Below are 16,708 nucleotides of genomic sequence, written 5' to 3'. Positions count from 1 at the left end.
AGTCAGTCGATCTCGGAGCTCTACTGGATTTGTATTCCGTAAGCATTTCTTTCATGTGTTAAGGACCTAAATAATTTAGTGATTTATAGACCAGTAGGAGAACTTTAAAATCTATTCTAAAGCTGACTAGAAGCCAGTGCAAGGACTTTAGGATTGGAGTTATATGCTTTGACGGCTTTATTTAGGTCAGAACGCGAGCTGCAGCATTCTGAATGAGCTGCAGCTGTTTAATACTTTTTTTTTTTTTTTTGGGAGTCCAGTCTGAAGACCATTACAGTAGTCAAGTCTACTTGAGATAAAAACATGGATGAGCTTTTCCTGGTCTGCTTGACACATACAAGACCTCTCTCTAGATGTTTTTCAGATGGTAGATGGCAGTTTTTGTTTTAATTAGCTTTAATTTACTATTCAGTTTATAACTGGGCTTTCAAAAGGTGTTAAGTCTTGACTTAAAAGTGTTTTAAAGTTCTGTCTCGTGTTTCTAACACTCTTATTTTTGTCTACTTTAAATAACCAGCCTAATTCTCACATTGAGGGTCAGATGGAAAAAAAGGGGGTTTCTTTTCTTGTTTTTTTTAATGACTTTGGACAATACATCTTTTAGGCAGCTTTTAATAGCAACTTCAGGGAAGCACCGACAGATCAGAAATCAGGTTCAGTGATGACTTACAAATTTACATAAAGCCGTAAACTCTTCTGTAGAGTTGGGGTTTAGTTCTGGCCATTGCTGAAACACTGATGACTTGCAAGGGGACGCTTTCTGATGTTGCATTAAAATAGGGAATTCACCTTAAGATATGGGTGACAGATAATGCAACCAGTAAATCATTTGCGCGCACACAAAGGCATTTAACTTTTGAGCTGATTTGCACACATGCGCTCATTTCCTTCCTTGATTATACAGCAAAGGCCACAATAATACAACTGTGTTAGTTTAAATGTGTGTGTGGTGCAGTGCAGTACTGGGTCTTCTGTTCCAGATGACTGTTGCTGTGTCTAAAATTCCCCCCTGTCAATCGGCCTTAAACATGCAATCATTCAATCATTCTACACTTCCTCTGGCTAATAAAGGCAGACGACACCACCAGTGTATTGCATGCACACAAAACGCCACACCGTTTAAGAGGATCTTTCCCCATTGCCCAACACAGAGTAGCAGTTAGTTATTTAGTCACCTGCCACCGTTATTGGGAGACAGATGGGCTATGGAGAACTGCTGTTGCTTAAGGGAAAAAGACACTTCTCTCTCAGTGATTCATTTTGCACTTCGAAAATGACACCTGTATCTGGTGTGATTATTTACATAAAGTTGTTAAGTATTCAGGCCCTCGTTTTCTCACTCTTACAAACAGAAACTTCCTTTTGACACTGCACAATTACGAGAATACTTTTAACAACTTTGCACTAACCCTCTGTTTTACATACACTAGTTCTGATTTTGGTTGACTCGGTGTTCGTGCACCACTGCGGGGGTTTCTAACCTTCTCTTTGAATGACAAAGATGACTTCTCAGTCAAGTTTCTCATGCCCACTGGTCTGTGACTGTGACAGGTAGTTTAAATCCATGGTTGAAACTAAAACATTGTTAAAACCTCAGAGGTTCATCAATGCTGCTCTGGTGCTATGTTTTGTTACTATGACAAAAATGCCTATCCAAAAGTTCACATGCATGGTTGCATGTGACCTCATCCACATCACCATTTTACCAAGTTTTGCATATTTCAACCCTCCCTGAGAAAGAGAACGAAGGGGACCACCCATTGGGTTGGTACAGAGGCCTCGATTAGGCTGCCTCTGCTAGTCTCTGGGGGCCAGTTGCTTTGTAAATGGCATTTTAATGACTTAGCCTGGCTATGGCTTCATTGAACTACCTTGAATGACAGGCAGATGGGCAAAACTGATGGATTAATCTAACATGACATCTCTTTTTTTCTTTTCTTTTTTTTTTTAAAGCCAAGATGGCTCATTGAGGAACTGACCTCCAAAGTGCATTGGGTGACGGTTGTTTGTTTCATCGAGCTCGAAATGTAACGTTTGCTTGTTCAAAGACAGTTTGTGTATTTAAATCCAATCAACGTCCAGAGTCATTACCTCAGGATTTTTAGTTCATCAATTATGGTCACATCAGGAAACTGTTGACATGGTTTGTTTTCTTGTTTACACCTTTTGAAGACGGAAAATCCAAACTTTTGAGGGAGGGCCTCAAAGCTCCATATTACTGCATTTTTAGCAGGTCTGTTTCTGCTCGGTTGCTGTGTAAATTTCCCCGTTTTCAGACATTGGATCATGCCCTATCTCCCGTTTCTTCAGTTACTTTGTGAGAGTTGTACCCTTGCAAACAAGTCCAATATTAACCTTCAATCTCAACTTTTGGTATTGTGTGAACTGCTCAAGGCAGGGCTGCTCAATACGTAGATCGCAAGGTAGTTTCGGTCGATCGCGACGGCGTGCTGAGAACAAAAAAAAAATATATCAGCTGTATTTTTTTTAACTTTAGCTCACCGCGCATGTGCAAACAACGACAGTACAGGAAAACACGCTGTCAGTGAGTTCTTCCCTATTTTAAGCTCTCGCTTCAGAAATCTTAACAAACATGAGTATGGATGCTGCAGTAAAGATAACAAAAACGTGTCACTTTCATATGGAATGGGAGGAGGACAACTTTTTCACGATGTCATTTTCAAAGTGCGTTTGCCTCATCTGTCATTGTGGTGAAATGTGGAGGGGCATTTTGGAACTGTTTATGGAAAATAAGACAACGACATTCCGCCGAAAAGCAAGCTGAGAATGACAAAAGTGATCGAACTAAAATCCCAATTGGCCGCACAGCAGTCACTTTTCACACATCAGAGTTCAACAATGAAAGCCGCCATTCGTTCCTGGTTCCGTCACATCATCGTTAATAACAAGAAGTCCTTCCAAGACGATCTTTTAATAATAAGGTGGAAATATTATCTTCAATAAAATCTCTGCAGCTGTAAAGGTGCTGTGAAGCCATGGCTAATGTGTGGAAGGACATCGGAGATCGTGAGTGGTTCTCGCTGTAGTCGGACGAATCTACCGACGTGAGTGACAGCCCATGTGTGCATTTTCATTCGTATGCCGTTTAGCGATCATCAACGTGAACTCAGATAGTTACAAAAAAATGTTTAAAGTTAATTATGTTGTGTAATATTGGCTCATGTGGTTATGGAAGGCACACAAACATAACAACAACATCAAGAATCCCCAATATACTTTTAAATAAATGTGTTTTGCATTTTTGTAGTGGGTAGATCTTTGTGACTTGGTCATTCTATTTCATCATTGGTTATTCTAAAAAAAAAAAAAAAAAAACAAATCCACACCCCGGTCGATCGCGAGAGGCTGGATGCCTGAGAAGTAGATCTTGGGGTAAAATGGTTTGGGCACCCCTGGCTCAAAGCATCGCGTGTGACCTTATTTATAATTTGATATTAGGTCCCATCTTCACCATTCACATGTACTACAATCATACACTCTGATCGTTGGTCTGATGAAACAATTAACTCTCACTCTTGTGCATGTCATGTGCATGCCATTGCTTGTTAAATTAGATTCAAGGGGAATGCCACTTGTTGTCAGACTTTACTGTTTTTCTGCTTTGAGTTCAAAATATCCTGGGGGTTGCTATATTTAACAGGAAAGATTTGGAGCAAACGTGCTGGTCTTCAGCCAAAGTTTCTCTGTTGCAAATTGGGGGGAATAATTAAATTTATTTTATAAGTGTCCTAACTAGTTTCTTTTGAATACTGAAGAGTTTTTTTTTTTTGTTATTAAGGGATTTTCCCAGTAAGGACTCCCTCTGCAATTACAAAAAAAGACACATCTCAGGTGACAAAAATGACTTAAAACCATAGTTTCTTCACTGAAAACAGAGGACTGGTTCTCATATGTTTTCAAGAGCACGGCATAACTGCCCCTATGATCAAACAATCTCTCATCATACGAGCCATTTGATGTTGCTGTATACATCCAGGAGCACAACAAGAATGAAGACACAGAATATGTCTCTGTTTTTAATAACGAACCGATCAGTACTATCAATTAATATGTTGCGCTTCAATGCATTTCTGCTATTTGTAAACGGAAACAATGAAGAGCAGGCAGGGACCAAGGAGAGATGGGGGGGGGGGTCATACGCAGGAGAGCACGTGTAGCACACTCTGGGATTGTTTAGATATCTCCTCAAACAGCTCCACATGGGAAAAAAGGAAAAGCCATTCTGCTTTGACTGCGGCCAAGAGCGAAGGAGCTGTCCCACAGTATTAGCTAGCGCATTTAGTTGGGTACATTCACACACAGATATGCTGCATATGTTTAAAAGTAGACAATGACTTTGCCTGACTTTCGCTGTTTATATTTACACTTGCCCTCACGTGCACTGTGCTTCTTATTGCCCATGTGTACGTGTATGCACGCATATCAATTTTCCAGATTCGCACTCTACCCTGGCCTAAATTATATTAATTGTCACCGGCTTTTGGCATTGCTCCAAGTCGCCAAGTGGCGATTCTGAACAGCAGGAGTCTCGCATGTGAATACACAAAAGTGCAACGGGATATGGAAGCTGTGTCCGTAGCAGGAAGAGGGGGTGGTGTTGGTGGGGGGAGGGGGGGAGAAAAAATGACGGCATATATCTGGAATTTTCCAGCTAATGATGTGCGGATGTGGTAGCACAGGGGAGAGAAAGCCACTGACTGTGCTGTCTTTGTTTCACTTGCTGAGGGCCTCGTGCTGCATTCCTGTATGCTGTGCATACTTTGGCAACAGTCTGTTTTAATGTATACAGTTTGTCTGCTGCTCTCGCGCTTTTCTTTCTAGTCATATATCAATATCTCCTTTAATCTCCTTTTTATGTCCTTTCTTGGCCAGGTGTGGTGTGATTGTTGTGACTGTAAATTGGAGCACAAAAGGGAAAGCAGTGAGTGAGTCATGAGTGTCGTTACAGGACTGAATGGGGCCTGTTCTGACTCTCAGACTGAGAACCCTGTAGACTACAATTTTCCTCATATTGTAATTATTTCTATATCCTCTGCTCTTCCCATATGTGGCCTGCCTACACACCCTGAACCTTTTATCCCCTTTCCTCTGAGATTCACTTTGGGAGACTTTAATTTGTGTTGAATTGCTCTCAGGAATGTAATCACATTCTGACCTAAGACTGATAATGCGTACAAGCTGAGAAACGTCACAACACCAAACATTTCCTACACTTTTTCTCCAAGGAATGGGTAAATTATTTCAAGCTTTTAATCATGTTCCTTATTTATCAGCGTTTGGGATAATGTACCCACTCTATTATTAACAATGAGTAAAAGACTCTCGCCAATGCCACACACATTTAACTGATCTTTGCTATCAACTATCTTGAGTATGTTCAATGTTAAATTGCCCACAGGGATGCTAGATGAAAAACTGTAATTAGCCTTTAAAACATCACACACGTGTTAGATAACTGGCACACACACATTCCCACAAAGACATTTGGCACTGAAGCATATTCATTTAGGAAAATGCAGGTGCTCACTCACGTGGAACCACTTCCACATTCACTAACAAACACCCAAAGACTGGCGTGGATGCACCCTATTGTCCTCCTCTGCTGTGCTAGCACAGAATGCTGGTGGCAGAGGTCCAGTATTTGCGAGTCGTACGGCCACGGAGGTCTGACCCAGGAGGTCTGGAGGTCCACTGGGGCAGAGAGCTCGGCAGCGAGAGTGGAGGACAGTGTCGGCGGTGGTGAGGGGGAGGATGCTCTCATCTGAAAGGAATTTTCAGAATGTCATCCTTTAATCTGGAGTCAGACTCATACACCGCACACACGCTGACTAACTTTTTAGGTTTTTCTCCTTCAGCTTTGTCTGTCCCCCCTCTGGTGTTTGTGTTGTCATGTGGAAGAAGGGAAGAAAGCAGCCAATTGACAAATTGACATCAGAAACAATAGACCTTAGAAACAAAACATTAACTTCCTTCTTCCTGTGTCCCACTAACTACCTATATATTTATCCATGCCACATTCACCGATAACGTAGAAGGTTAATACTAAATGTGGAGCAGAATATCAAATTACAAACTAAGGGCAAAACCTTGGACATTTCTTGCCATAAAAGAGCTCCATAAAATGTGTCATAAAAAACGCCTCATAATTGAAGAATGAATGTCTTTTCTATAAAGTGGCAAATGGTGTGTGAAAGGGTTGGTGTTATGCCTTCAACACTGTCAAAGTACATTTCCTCTTCCACTTAAATGTGTGCAGCTTCTTCTAATGCTTAATGTCTAAGTTGAAGAAAGTGGGATTTGTTCTGAGAGCATAGAAGAATTGAGAGATCTGAAAAGATTGAGGGACTAATGTGATGGTTTGGGGTCTTATCTAGAAACGGCTGACAATAAAACTATTGTACTCGGCTTATTGTGCAGTTCAGAAGCACAATGAGAGACCTCTATGGCACAGTTCAACTGCTACAAAATGGTATCCAAGAACTTGTTAATGTCAGTCACCCCATCTTTCTTCCGGTGTGTTTTTGTCTGTTTCTGTATGTGTGCGGCGTGATGTGGTGGCATGAGTGCGATATAAATGCCTCTATCTGTGTTTGCGGGCAGGATTTTAGGTTTTTGAATAACTGAATAGCACTGCAGCGGATATACTGCGAGCTCTAGGTCTGTGGTTCTTCTTAGAAGGCTTCACGTGCACGCACATGTTCATACTACAGAAATTTGCAATGCTACATGCTTAATGCAGTGGTGTAAAACTGCATACATTTGAAGCGTGCAAGTGGCAAAACAGTAATAAAACTGGATCATTTGGACAGCAGCATAGACAACAATCCATGTGTTTTAAAACATATCTATGCCTATGTCATACTCTATATTTTAAAATTTGGGGAATTTTACTGTAAAAATCTGTTCTAAAGTGAAGCTATTCCCAGTGTACGGAAATAGTCAACTCCAGAGTGGCCATTGATAACTGTACAGGCATTATTTGGGGTTAAAGATTTAACAAGGAATGTTTTTGAGGTGGTGGCACGGTGGAGCAGCTGGAAAGCGTTGGCCTCACTGTTCTGAGTTCCCGGGTTCAATCCCGGACCCACCTGTGTGGAGCTTGCACGGTCTCCCCGTGCCTGCGTGGGTTTTCTACGGGCACTCCGGTTTCCTCCCACATCCCAAAAACGTGCAACATTAATTAGACACTCTAAATTGCACCTAGGTCTGATTGTCTGGCTCCATGTGCCCTGTGATTGGCTGGCAACCAGTTCAGGGTGTACCCTGCCTCCTGCCCGTTGACAGCTGGAATAGGCTCCAGCACTCCCGCGACCCTTGTGAGGATAAGCAGCTAAGAAAATGGATGGATGTTTCTGAGGTATTAGTTGGGGTCAAAAAAGGCACTTTTTTTCTCCACAGATCAATTTCTTCATGCACATCTGTCAGGTTATACTGACCAGTGTTTTAATGCAAAATCCATGATGAACTCCTAACGTGTGATAGGTTGACACATTTGCAGTGACGTAGATCAGTGATTCCCAAACAGTGTGCCTGGGTACATTAGTGTGTCGTGAGCGCTCTTCAGGTGTGCCATGGGAAGTTATCAAATTTGATGTAATTGCTAAAAAAAAGATTTATTCCAAGACATAATGTATCTTTATTCATCTATTTATCCCAGTGAGGCACAGTGACAGACGGAACAAAAAAAATCCTCTTCTATTAGATGGCAGGAAGTACATACGGTAATTAATCGATCCATTTTTGGTGGCATTTAGTTTTGTTGGTGTGCCGTGGCATTTTACAATTGTAAAATATGTGCCTTGGCTCTATAAATGTTGGAAATCACTGACGTAGATAAACTGTGTGAATGTGGTAGTGAACGGATTCACTTGAATACAAAAGACAACTGACAGGGCTGTCTACGTTCTGTGGTGAAATCCCCCCCCCACACCCCCCATCCCAAAAAAAAAGGCAAAGAAAATGACCTTTATGAATTCACTGAGCTGAAGTCTCACAAGATACAATGAAATCTTGTAAGACTTAATGACATCTCAAGTGCCGTCACGTGAGGGGAGTCAACTGCCAAAATATGTCCATTTCCAATTTGTAAAACTATTGGGGCGTTTAAGTTTTATCTGTCACTGTATTTGTTTGGTCCTATGGCTAGATTTTCAAAGCCAGGGTTTCATAGACAACTTAGCCCTAGCTTCCTTCCCTTATTTCCACTTATGCAGGAAACAGGAGATGAGAGCATCTCACATCTGCAAAACTCTATTTATAGTGTTAGTTTCAAAGTAGAAATGTGACTGATATTTTTGATTGGCAAAATCAGTCTTGCCGGAAGCGCCATTATGTCAATTATGTTAACCTGATCAGTTAAAAAAAAACTTTATCCAATATTTTTCTCTTGTTTTTAGGATCATTTATTGCTCATGAATAAATAACTTAATACATGATGATACAAATAAAGGATGAGGGTGTTGAATGCAATCAGTATTTATGGAGGTGAAACGCAGCACTATTTTGTGTTTTCACTTTTTGATTTTGATCAGTGTGCTGCTGGGCCTGAGGAGGTGGAACAAGAGCAGCAGGTTGATGATAAATCCTGCCGTTTAGGAAAGCACCTGGAACCATTCCATTATAACTAGGGGTCACTGAGTTGTATCTGGAGGGTTTCCCTTCTGTCGTCGGTAACAATGTCGCTGCTTCCCTGCATACAATGGCTGTACAGTGTGATTATCCATAAAAAAAAGAGTTTATTATCCCCGCTTTTTTTCTGAGAAATGTTCTCTTTGAATGCTTTAGGTGGTGACACTGTGGTACCGAGCCCCAGAAGTGCTGCTGCAGTCTAGTTATGCCACCCCGGTGGACCTGTGGAGCGTCGGCTGCATCTTCGCTGAGATGTTCAGGAGAAGGTGGGACTCAATATGAAATACGTGTTCAGTGTAGGATTTATGATAAAAGTTATTTCTGGCCACTTACACTGTTTAACACACTAGAGTATTAATTAATAGATTACCAGGTGCAAAAGCCCAACGGGAGGAAGTGTTGTTATAAATTGCCTTCAGACGTTTACAGCGGCTGAAATGAGTATTTAACCTCACCATTTTTTTCATTGAATGTATTTCCCAAGATGCTATTGACATGAAAGTTTCAATAGATGTTGGGAACAACCCAGGAAATACATACATACAAAAAGTAGAACAAATGTGCTCAGAAATTAAGTTACGTATAATCATGTGAAATGACACAGGGAAAAAGTAACGAACACACCAACTGGTTTCTGTTTACCGTGCAAACTTTTTGTGGAAATAATAGTAGTGATGTGCTTTTGTCTTATGTTTATCTATGATGGAGGTTTACATTTACGCTGAGTGCCATTGTAGTTTATTTTGTGACAACACTTTTTTTTGTCAAGTCATACGTAGGTGTTGCTTGTCACCGTTGTATGATTACGGCCATGGTGGGCATTGAAGTTAAATGGTTTTATAGACTTATACATTACTCCTTTTTCCAACAAATCATGCTGCTTAAAATAAAAAAAAAGATTAATTGGTGCGCTATTCATCCAATGACTTTTCTTTCTGCTGTGCTTTGAGCTATGCGAATAGTGTCATTACAGTTGGCTTATCAAACTATTCCAGTAATGACTGTCAGCTTGCTGTGGTTGCAGCGCATGAGCCGAGACGCAGTGTCTTGATATACAGTAGGGGTTTTGGCAGTTTGTGGTTTAACTGACTTCGCAGCTCAAGTCATCCCAAGCTATAGATAATTTTTTATGTAAAGCATATTCAAATGCTTTGAGATGAACAAAAGCTGTTCCAGGATCATCATATTCATTGCAGTCTGCATGCAATTAATTTCTGAAAATTATAAAATGCAACCTTTAATAGTCTGCTTTAGTGTCGATAAGTATTGTGCTAAAAGGAGGAGTCTTCCTGGCAACGTATTCTTCGTTCCCCAATCGTCCTCACACATCCATCAGATACAGTACATGCTGACCTGCAGTGTATCTATGAGATGCGGTGGGAAGACAAAACGTGACTGTGAACAAGTATGCACTGGAAAGACAAATCCAAATGAAGCAGCTTTGAATAAACTGAGGAGTGCAGTTCCCTGTGTATAACGCACAAATGTAGTCGCTCCATTTGGTGTTTGTGTTCCACCTTAATTTAAACTTGACGTGCTATCACATCCATTAAACTTCCCGATTCATTACAACTTCAAAAGAAAAGGTTGATAAATAGATTGGAAACTACTATTCAATAGAAGATAGCCTTCAGGTTTGCTGTCCCAAATTAATCAGATCTGAGAGATATGGAATATTAATCTCGTATTAGAAATATGGTAGAATATTATGACAGAAGATTCATTTTAAAGGGCCATCATTCTCTCATAAAATAACATTCCATATATTCCTCATGGGGTTGAGGCCCTGTAGCTCAGTGGTTAGAGCACTGGTTTGATAAACCAGGGGTTGTGGGTTCGTATCCCACTGGGGCCTCCACTCCCTGAGAAGGGTTGCGTCAGGAAGGGCATCCGGCGTAAAAATTGTGCCAAACATATGTGCGTTCATCTGAGATGACACGCTGTGGCGACCCCGAAAGGGACAAGCCGAAAGAAACTTACTTACTATATTCCTCAAGGAACCGGTTTGTTTTGTGTCCAGATTTCATTTTTGAGATTAACAATGGTCCAACAGGTAGAGTAGCCTACTCTTATAAGGTTATGACAAATCAGTTTTCATAACCCTCTGTTCAACTTCGCCTGAGGACTGAGAGCCAGACGTAGAACACTTTCATGGACACACACATGCACACACCTCCCTCTCAAGGTGACTACGGTGGCTTTTTAAAAGGCCACCTGTTAGAGATTAAAGGGCGCCAAGGAGACGCTGTAAGAGTGGAGCGGAACAATGGAAGAGAAATGTATTGTTTGCAGTCTTCCCGCCCCAAATAAAAGATTTTATCTTTTGACTATTTGGGGACAATGAAGCAAACATCCTCATTCATAATTTTATTTGACTATTACAATAGGTCCTACATGAATTTTTTTTGTATTCATCAGATTACAGTACATATTAAGTGACAGCCAGGTTGATCTCCCGATGCACTCATATGATGTTGTGATGTTCAACTGTGAGATTAACTCTTCGCAGCACTTGAGAAATATCAAATTACTTGGAAAGTCACCCCAGGAAATTGCCCGATGTACAAAATAACTGGTCATCACATACTGCCCTCTTGGACAGGTCTTGAAAAGACAAATGAGACTTCTTTTTTTTTTTTACCATTTTAAATGATAGATAAGTGTGTGGGCAGGGGGGAGTCATATGGGTTGGCAAGTGAACATGCACACAAGTAATTTATGTATGTACCATATTTTCCAAGACCAGAAAATATCAATGGATTTTGGCAATTAAACGTGATGGACAGTGCCCAACCAAGTACACACGACTGTGTAGCGATCACTTCACTTTAGGTAGGAATTATTTTTTTCAATCTCAAATTCCCAAGAAGTATTTATAATGCCAAGTTGGCTCATTTGAGAACAATGCGTATTAAAAAAAAATGACAGGGAGTCATCTCCAACATACACGGAAGCATGTTGCAGTCAACCTCTCCCCGACAGAGGTTTTTTTTTTTAATATGCATTGTTCTCAAATGAGTCCAATGCACATTAAAAAAAAGAAAATAAACCGTTGGTCACACAGAGGTTTACGTAGGTTAACGTGTGGCCGCAACACGCTTCGTGTACGGAGGAGCCGACTCCATCTTATTTTTTTCACCCATTGTTATTGAGTACTTCTTGGGGAACGCTCCAGAGGAGCTGACTTGCTTGTCCTCTTTTTTTTTTTTCAATCATAGTTAATGAATGCGAGTTTGTGTAAAACCAGCGGTCATTTATTTAAATATTGGTATTTGTATTGATTACTAGCCAAAAAGATCGATGGATTCCGGCAAAGGTTAACATGTCGAACAGACTTCCACGTTCACGAGGCGTCAACCGTCATTTTTTTTTTCAATCATAGTTAATGAATGTGATTTTGTGTAAAACCAGGAGACATTTATTTAAATATTGGTATTTGTATTGAATACTAGCTGAAAAGATCAATGAAAGGTTAACGTATCGCCGAACACACTTCCGCGTTCACGAGCCGTCAACCGTCATCTTTTTTTTTCAATCATAGTTAATGAATGTGAGTTTGTGTAAAACCAGGAGTCACTTATTTCAATATTGATATTTGTATTGAATACTAGCTGAAAAGTTCGATAGATTCTGGCAAAGGTTAACGTGTCGCCGAACACACTTCGGTGTTCACAAGCCGTCAAGCCTGTGTGCAAAGTATTCGTATGCGTCCAGACTTTTATACGCTTTCAAACTTTTCCATGTCAATCTCGAAGACTTACTCACCAGATCCATGCGTATATCCAGTTGTCCAAGACAAGCAGAAATTAATTAACAGTCCAATTTCTTATTGCCGAAAACATCAATTTTGGCATTAAATACAGGTCCTCTATGGCGAGTTCATGTAATTTTTCCACGTTCCGTCGTTTATTTTCACCTTCTAAATGTCTGACGGTATCGGACAAGACTCTGGGCGTCGTGCTACAAGACATATTTCCGTGTTGTCTCCAACCCACTTAGCATTGAGCAATGCTTAGCTTGACCGGCAATATGGCGAGTTAAACAAAAGTCACGTGATTTTATGATGTGGGTGCACGACCTCTATAAGCACCGCCCACTCTGTGAAGAGGTTTTTTTTTCACATACATTAGCGACACCGGACTGTACACCACAGATATACGGTGTCAAATTACAGAGATACCCCAAACCTTAGTGCATTATAGAGAATGGGCATGTTTTAAGCATGACATTCGAACAAGGTTTACATTTAAAAGTGTACATTTAAATGTATAGCCGTTAACGAAAAAAATATATATTTATACAGTATATCCACATCGTTACATAGGCCGCAGGGTTCGGAGCGCGGGAAAAAAGTAGCTGCTTCTAGTTGGGGAAATGTGGTATTTATAATTTTGGTGGGATGTTTGGTTCAAATTCAGATTGCAGTCTCTCCGGATACCCGTAGAAAAATACAAACACACCAATACTGAATAATATCCCAGCAAAAGTGAATCTTGTTTGGAAATATTCGTTGTTTTATGAGTTCTCTATGTAGATCCATCAATTTTCCAAGCCACTTATCCTCACACGATTGGGTAAAACTGATAAATACAAACTATTTGCCCGAGTTTTTTTTTTCTCTATGTATGTACTGTAGATGTGTTTTAAATCAATTAATCGATCTTTAAAATAAACCATCAAAGTAGGAAATTATTGTCTCGCCTTTCCTGACATTTTTGAATGCAGCCAAAAACACGTTCAATCTGTGCATTGCAAATATTTAAGTTGAAGAAAATGTGAAGACCCAAAAACATCAGATATCACCCACAGGCAAGTTCCCCCTTTCATCGTTAACCATACCAATGTTTAATGACTACATTGTCCATCCATCCATTTTCTTACCCACTTATCCTCACAAGGGTCGCGGGGCGTGCTGGAGCCTATCCCAGCTGTCAACGGGCAGGAGGCAGGGTACACTGGTTGCCAGCCAATCGCAGGGCACAATGACTACATTGTTGCGAAAGGAATTTGAGCAAATATATAGGTCTACATTTTCATGGCTGGGATAGTGTCAGGGTGAGTCATGGATAGAAGCGAAGGGGAAAGAGAAAACCGGCCGCTTGTTGACATTCCTTTAATCTTAAAAGGTCGTCGGTGTTGTGTTAATGATCCAGCAGAAGCCCCACATCCATGTTGACTTTCTCACAGTTGGTTACGCCAGAGGCTTTTCTATTGATAAACCTCCACCAACACCTCACGCGCACGTGTATCTTTTACCGTTTTAAAGTCTGGTGGAAAAAAACTGCATCACCACATCAGACATTCTATTTCTCTCTGTTTCCCACCCAACTTGACACTCACGTGCAACCACGCACACACACACACACACACACACAAATACACAAACATTCCAGAGGTTGCTGCAGTGGAATGTGGGACAGAGCAATCTTGGCACCAAAGGAAGCATGACTCAGCTGACTCTCCCAACCCACCATATCCCTGTGTGTGCATGTGGGGGGTGGGTAAACTATATAGTCATGCAAATCCCCGTATATACACTAACACAATGTCTGGAAATGTGGACCGGACTCTTCCCTGTGTGTGTGCATGCCTGTGGCCATCACTAACAAACCAACAAACCACAGCAGGTTTAAAAATGGACCTCTCGGAATTATCAGCCCTACTTGCTTTTGCATGATGGTTTCGCTGGAGGTGATTTTTTTTAAAAACTGGTTTGGTGTGAACTTACTTGGCTTAAGATGTTATAAAACTCAATTAATGTTTTTTCTCCTCAAAAGATGTTTAAAGAAGACTTAGACCATAGAACTGCTTGTTAATTAAGGATGGTGGTTTAGAATAAATGCAGTAAATTCTGTATTAACTTAATAAACACTTTGATGCATATGATTACTGCACCAAGTGGCAAGCCGCAGTCTGCCCTATCTTTGCTGCCTACCTCTCTGGAAACCTGGGATCACATTTGCAAAGCTGTACAGGAACAGAAGAGTACAGGCAACATTATACAAAAACAGCCGCAATTGTCTGTTTTGAGGCTTAGCTGCAAGAAAAGGGGCACCACTTCACTATCATGACAACTTCGGTTGCATACTAAAAATAGGACATGTTAACATAGTTTCAGAAGTACCACGTTTGTTGGGCACAAAGGGTATAGTTAGAATTAAGCCTTTGACAACACCTTGCGTCCTTCTGCAAGGAGGGTCTAGTTCCCATGCTGCTTCTCTGTTCGGATAATCACACGCTTCTCTTTCCTATCATAAGACTTATATTCAGAAAGAAAGCGAGAGTGAGTGAATGCACACATTGGATGCTTTGGCTTTTTCCGTCCCATGCTACCGACGGCAAGCTTGGTCTGATGCTGACTACTGGAATTTGTGCGGGTGCCAAAGCAGGCATGGACGCCCACGGGCCTCCAAAGACGGGCCAAAGCCACAGGAACCACCAGCAGCCTCGCTGCCGCTCTCCTCCCTTTTTCATTTGTGTTACCAATACTAATCCACAGTGGCGTATGCCCAAGATAGAGATGCAAGTGTGAGGTATCTTTCTTTAAGATTCACCTATTCCGTTTTCCTTTGGCCCAAAAAAAATATGTCTGTTCATTTACTGCGACCGTATTTGCAATAACTGTAACTTAGCTACAGAAAATGTGCACAAACATCAGCCCATAGGATGCAAAGGCAGGCCATGAATTGAATATGTAGGCCAGTTTCAGTTTAGATTTTACCTCACTCAACCCGTGTATTAATTCCGCCACTATCCTGTCACAGTCATAGAATCCATCAATACTGTATAATACAAAAGCAAAATTGATCATTATCAAACTGTTGCATGTACTTTTGAAGTCTGGTTAAAGAAACAGTTGCTGATTGCTTACATTTAATTTTTGAAAGTGTTAAATACTGATTCTAAAGGGACGGCACGGTGGAGCAGCTGGTAGAGCGTTGGCCTCACAGTTCTGAGGTCCAGGGTTCAATCCCAGACCCATCTATGTGGAGTTTCCGTGTTCTCCCCATGCCTGCGTGCGTTTTCTCCGGGCACTCCAGTTTCCTCCCACATCCCAAAAACGTGCAACATTAATTGGACACTCAAAACTGCCCCGAGATGTGATTGTGAGTGCGGCTTTTTGTCTCGATGTGCCCTGCAATTGGCTGACAACGAGTTCAGGGTGTACCCCGTCTCCTGCCCGTTAACAGCTGGGATAGGCTCCAGCACTCCCCGCAACCTTCATGAGGATAAGCGGCTAAGAAAATGGATGGATGGATGGATGGATCTAAAGGCCTCGGACACATGGCACTGCAAAGGCTGACATTTGATTGGACAAGCAGGTAAACCAATAGAAATGCTATGACATGAAGCCAATAGACTCAATAAACTCAATATAATGTCATGGAACATATTAGAATTTAGGTTGTTCAGTAAATGCTAGACATTGGTTCTTATGAGTTGTTGGGAATTAAGAGCGGCGGAAGCCACCACTGATAAAAATATTTAAGCAGGAGCAAGTCTCACTCATGTTTCTTCTTCTTTGCAGACCTCTATTTCGTGGTAACTCAGATGTTGATCAGCTGGGGAAAATTTTTGAGTGAGTATTTGCACATCAGTGAGGATGAACACTCATCAGTTGGAGCCAAGGAAGAAAATGCTTAACATATCTTATTATCATCCTCAACAGTGTTGTTGGTGTACCTTCACCAGAAGACTGGCCCCAGGAGGTGGCCCTACCACAGAGTGCCTTCACCCCACAGCCTGCTAAACCAATAGAGGACTTGGTTCCTGACATAGACGAGCAAGGGCGTGCTCTCTTATTGGTACATATATAAAAAAGCAGTTTTTTAATATATTTTTTTTTTTGTTATGAAATTCGGCGGGGCTTGTTTTGACTTGAGTTTATAATATGGCCAGAAATCTTTGGAACTTTAATTAAGTATTACATTGTAGTTCTTAATTGATTTTTTTTTCATTTTGTTGTGAATGTTTACATGTTTTGGAACCTAAAAAGGAAGCTACAAAGTGGATGTTTCCTATATTGATACCCAGTGGCGATGGTAGCTTGAATAGCGAC

At 41.0% G+C, this 16,708-nt stretch overlaps 1 protein-coding gene across 1 annotated transcript in view; it reads left to right on the top strand.

The window, feature by feature from the left end:
- cdk6 (cyclin dependent kinase 6) overlaps positions 1 to 16,708 on the top strand; it is a 32,935-nt gene that overhangs the window by 12,704 nt on the left and 3,523 nt on the right. Inside the window, exons 5-7 of the mRNA XM_061812590.1 lie at positions 8,806 to 8,915; positions 16,178 to 16,228; positions 16,319 to 16,454. Of these exons, the coding sequence (XP_061668574.1) occupies positions 8,806 to 8,915; positions 16,178 to 16,228; positions 16,319 to 16,454 (297 nt within the window). The remainder of the gene's footprint in view (positions 1 to 8,805; positions 8,916 to 16,177; positions 16,229 to 16,318; positions 16,455 to 16,708) is intronic.

Source organism: Syngnathoides biaculeatus, chromosome 1 (genome assembly GCF_019802595.1).
Source record: "Syngnathoides biaculeatus isolate LvHL_M chromosome 1, ASM1980259v1, whole genome shotgun sequence".
In the NCBI taxonomy this organism is placed as follows: Eukaryota; Metazoa; Chordata; class Actinopteri; order Syngnathiformes; family Syngnathidae; genus Syngnathoides; species Syngnathoides biaculeatus.
Note: the sequence above shows the minus strand (reverse complement) of the source record. Positions and strands in the feature narration are given on the sequence as shown.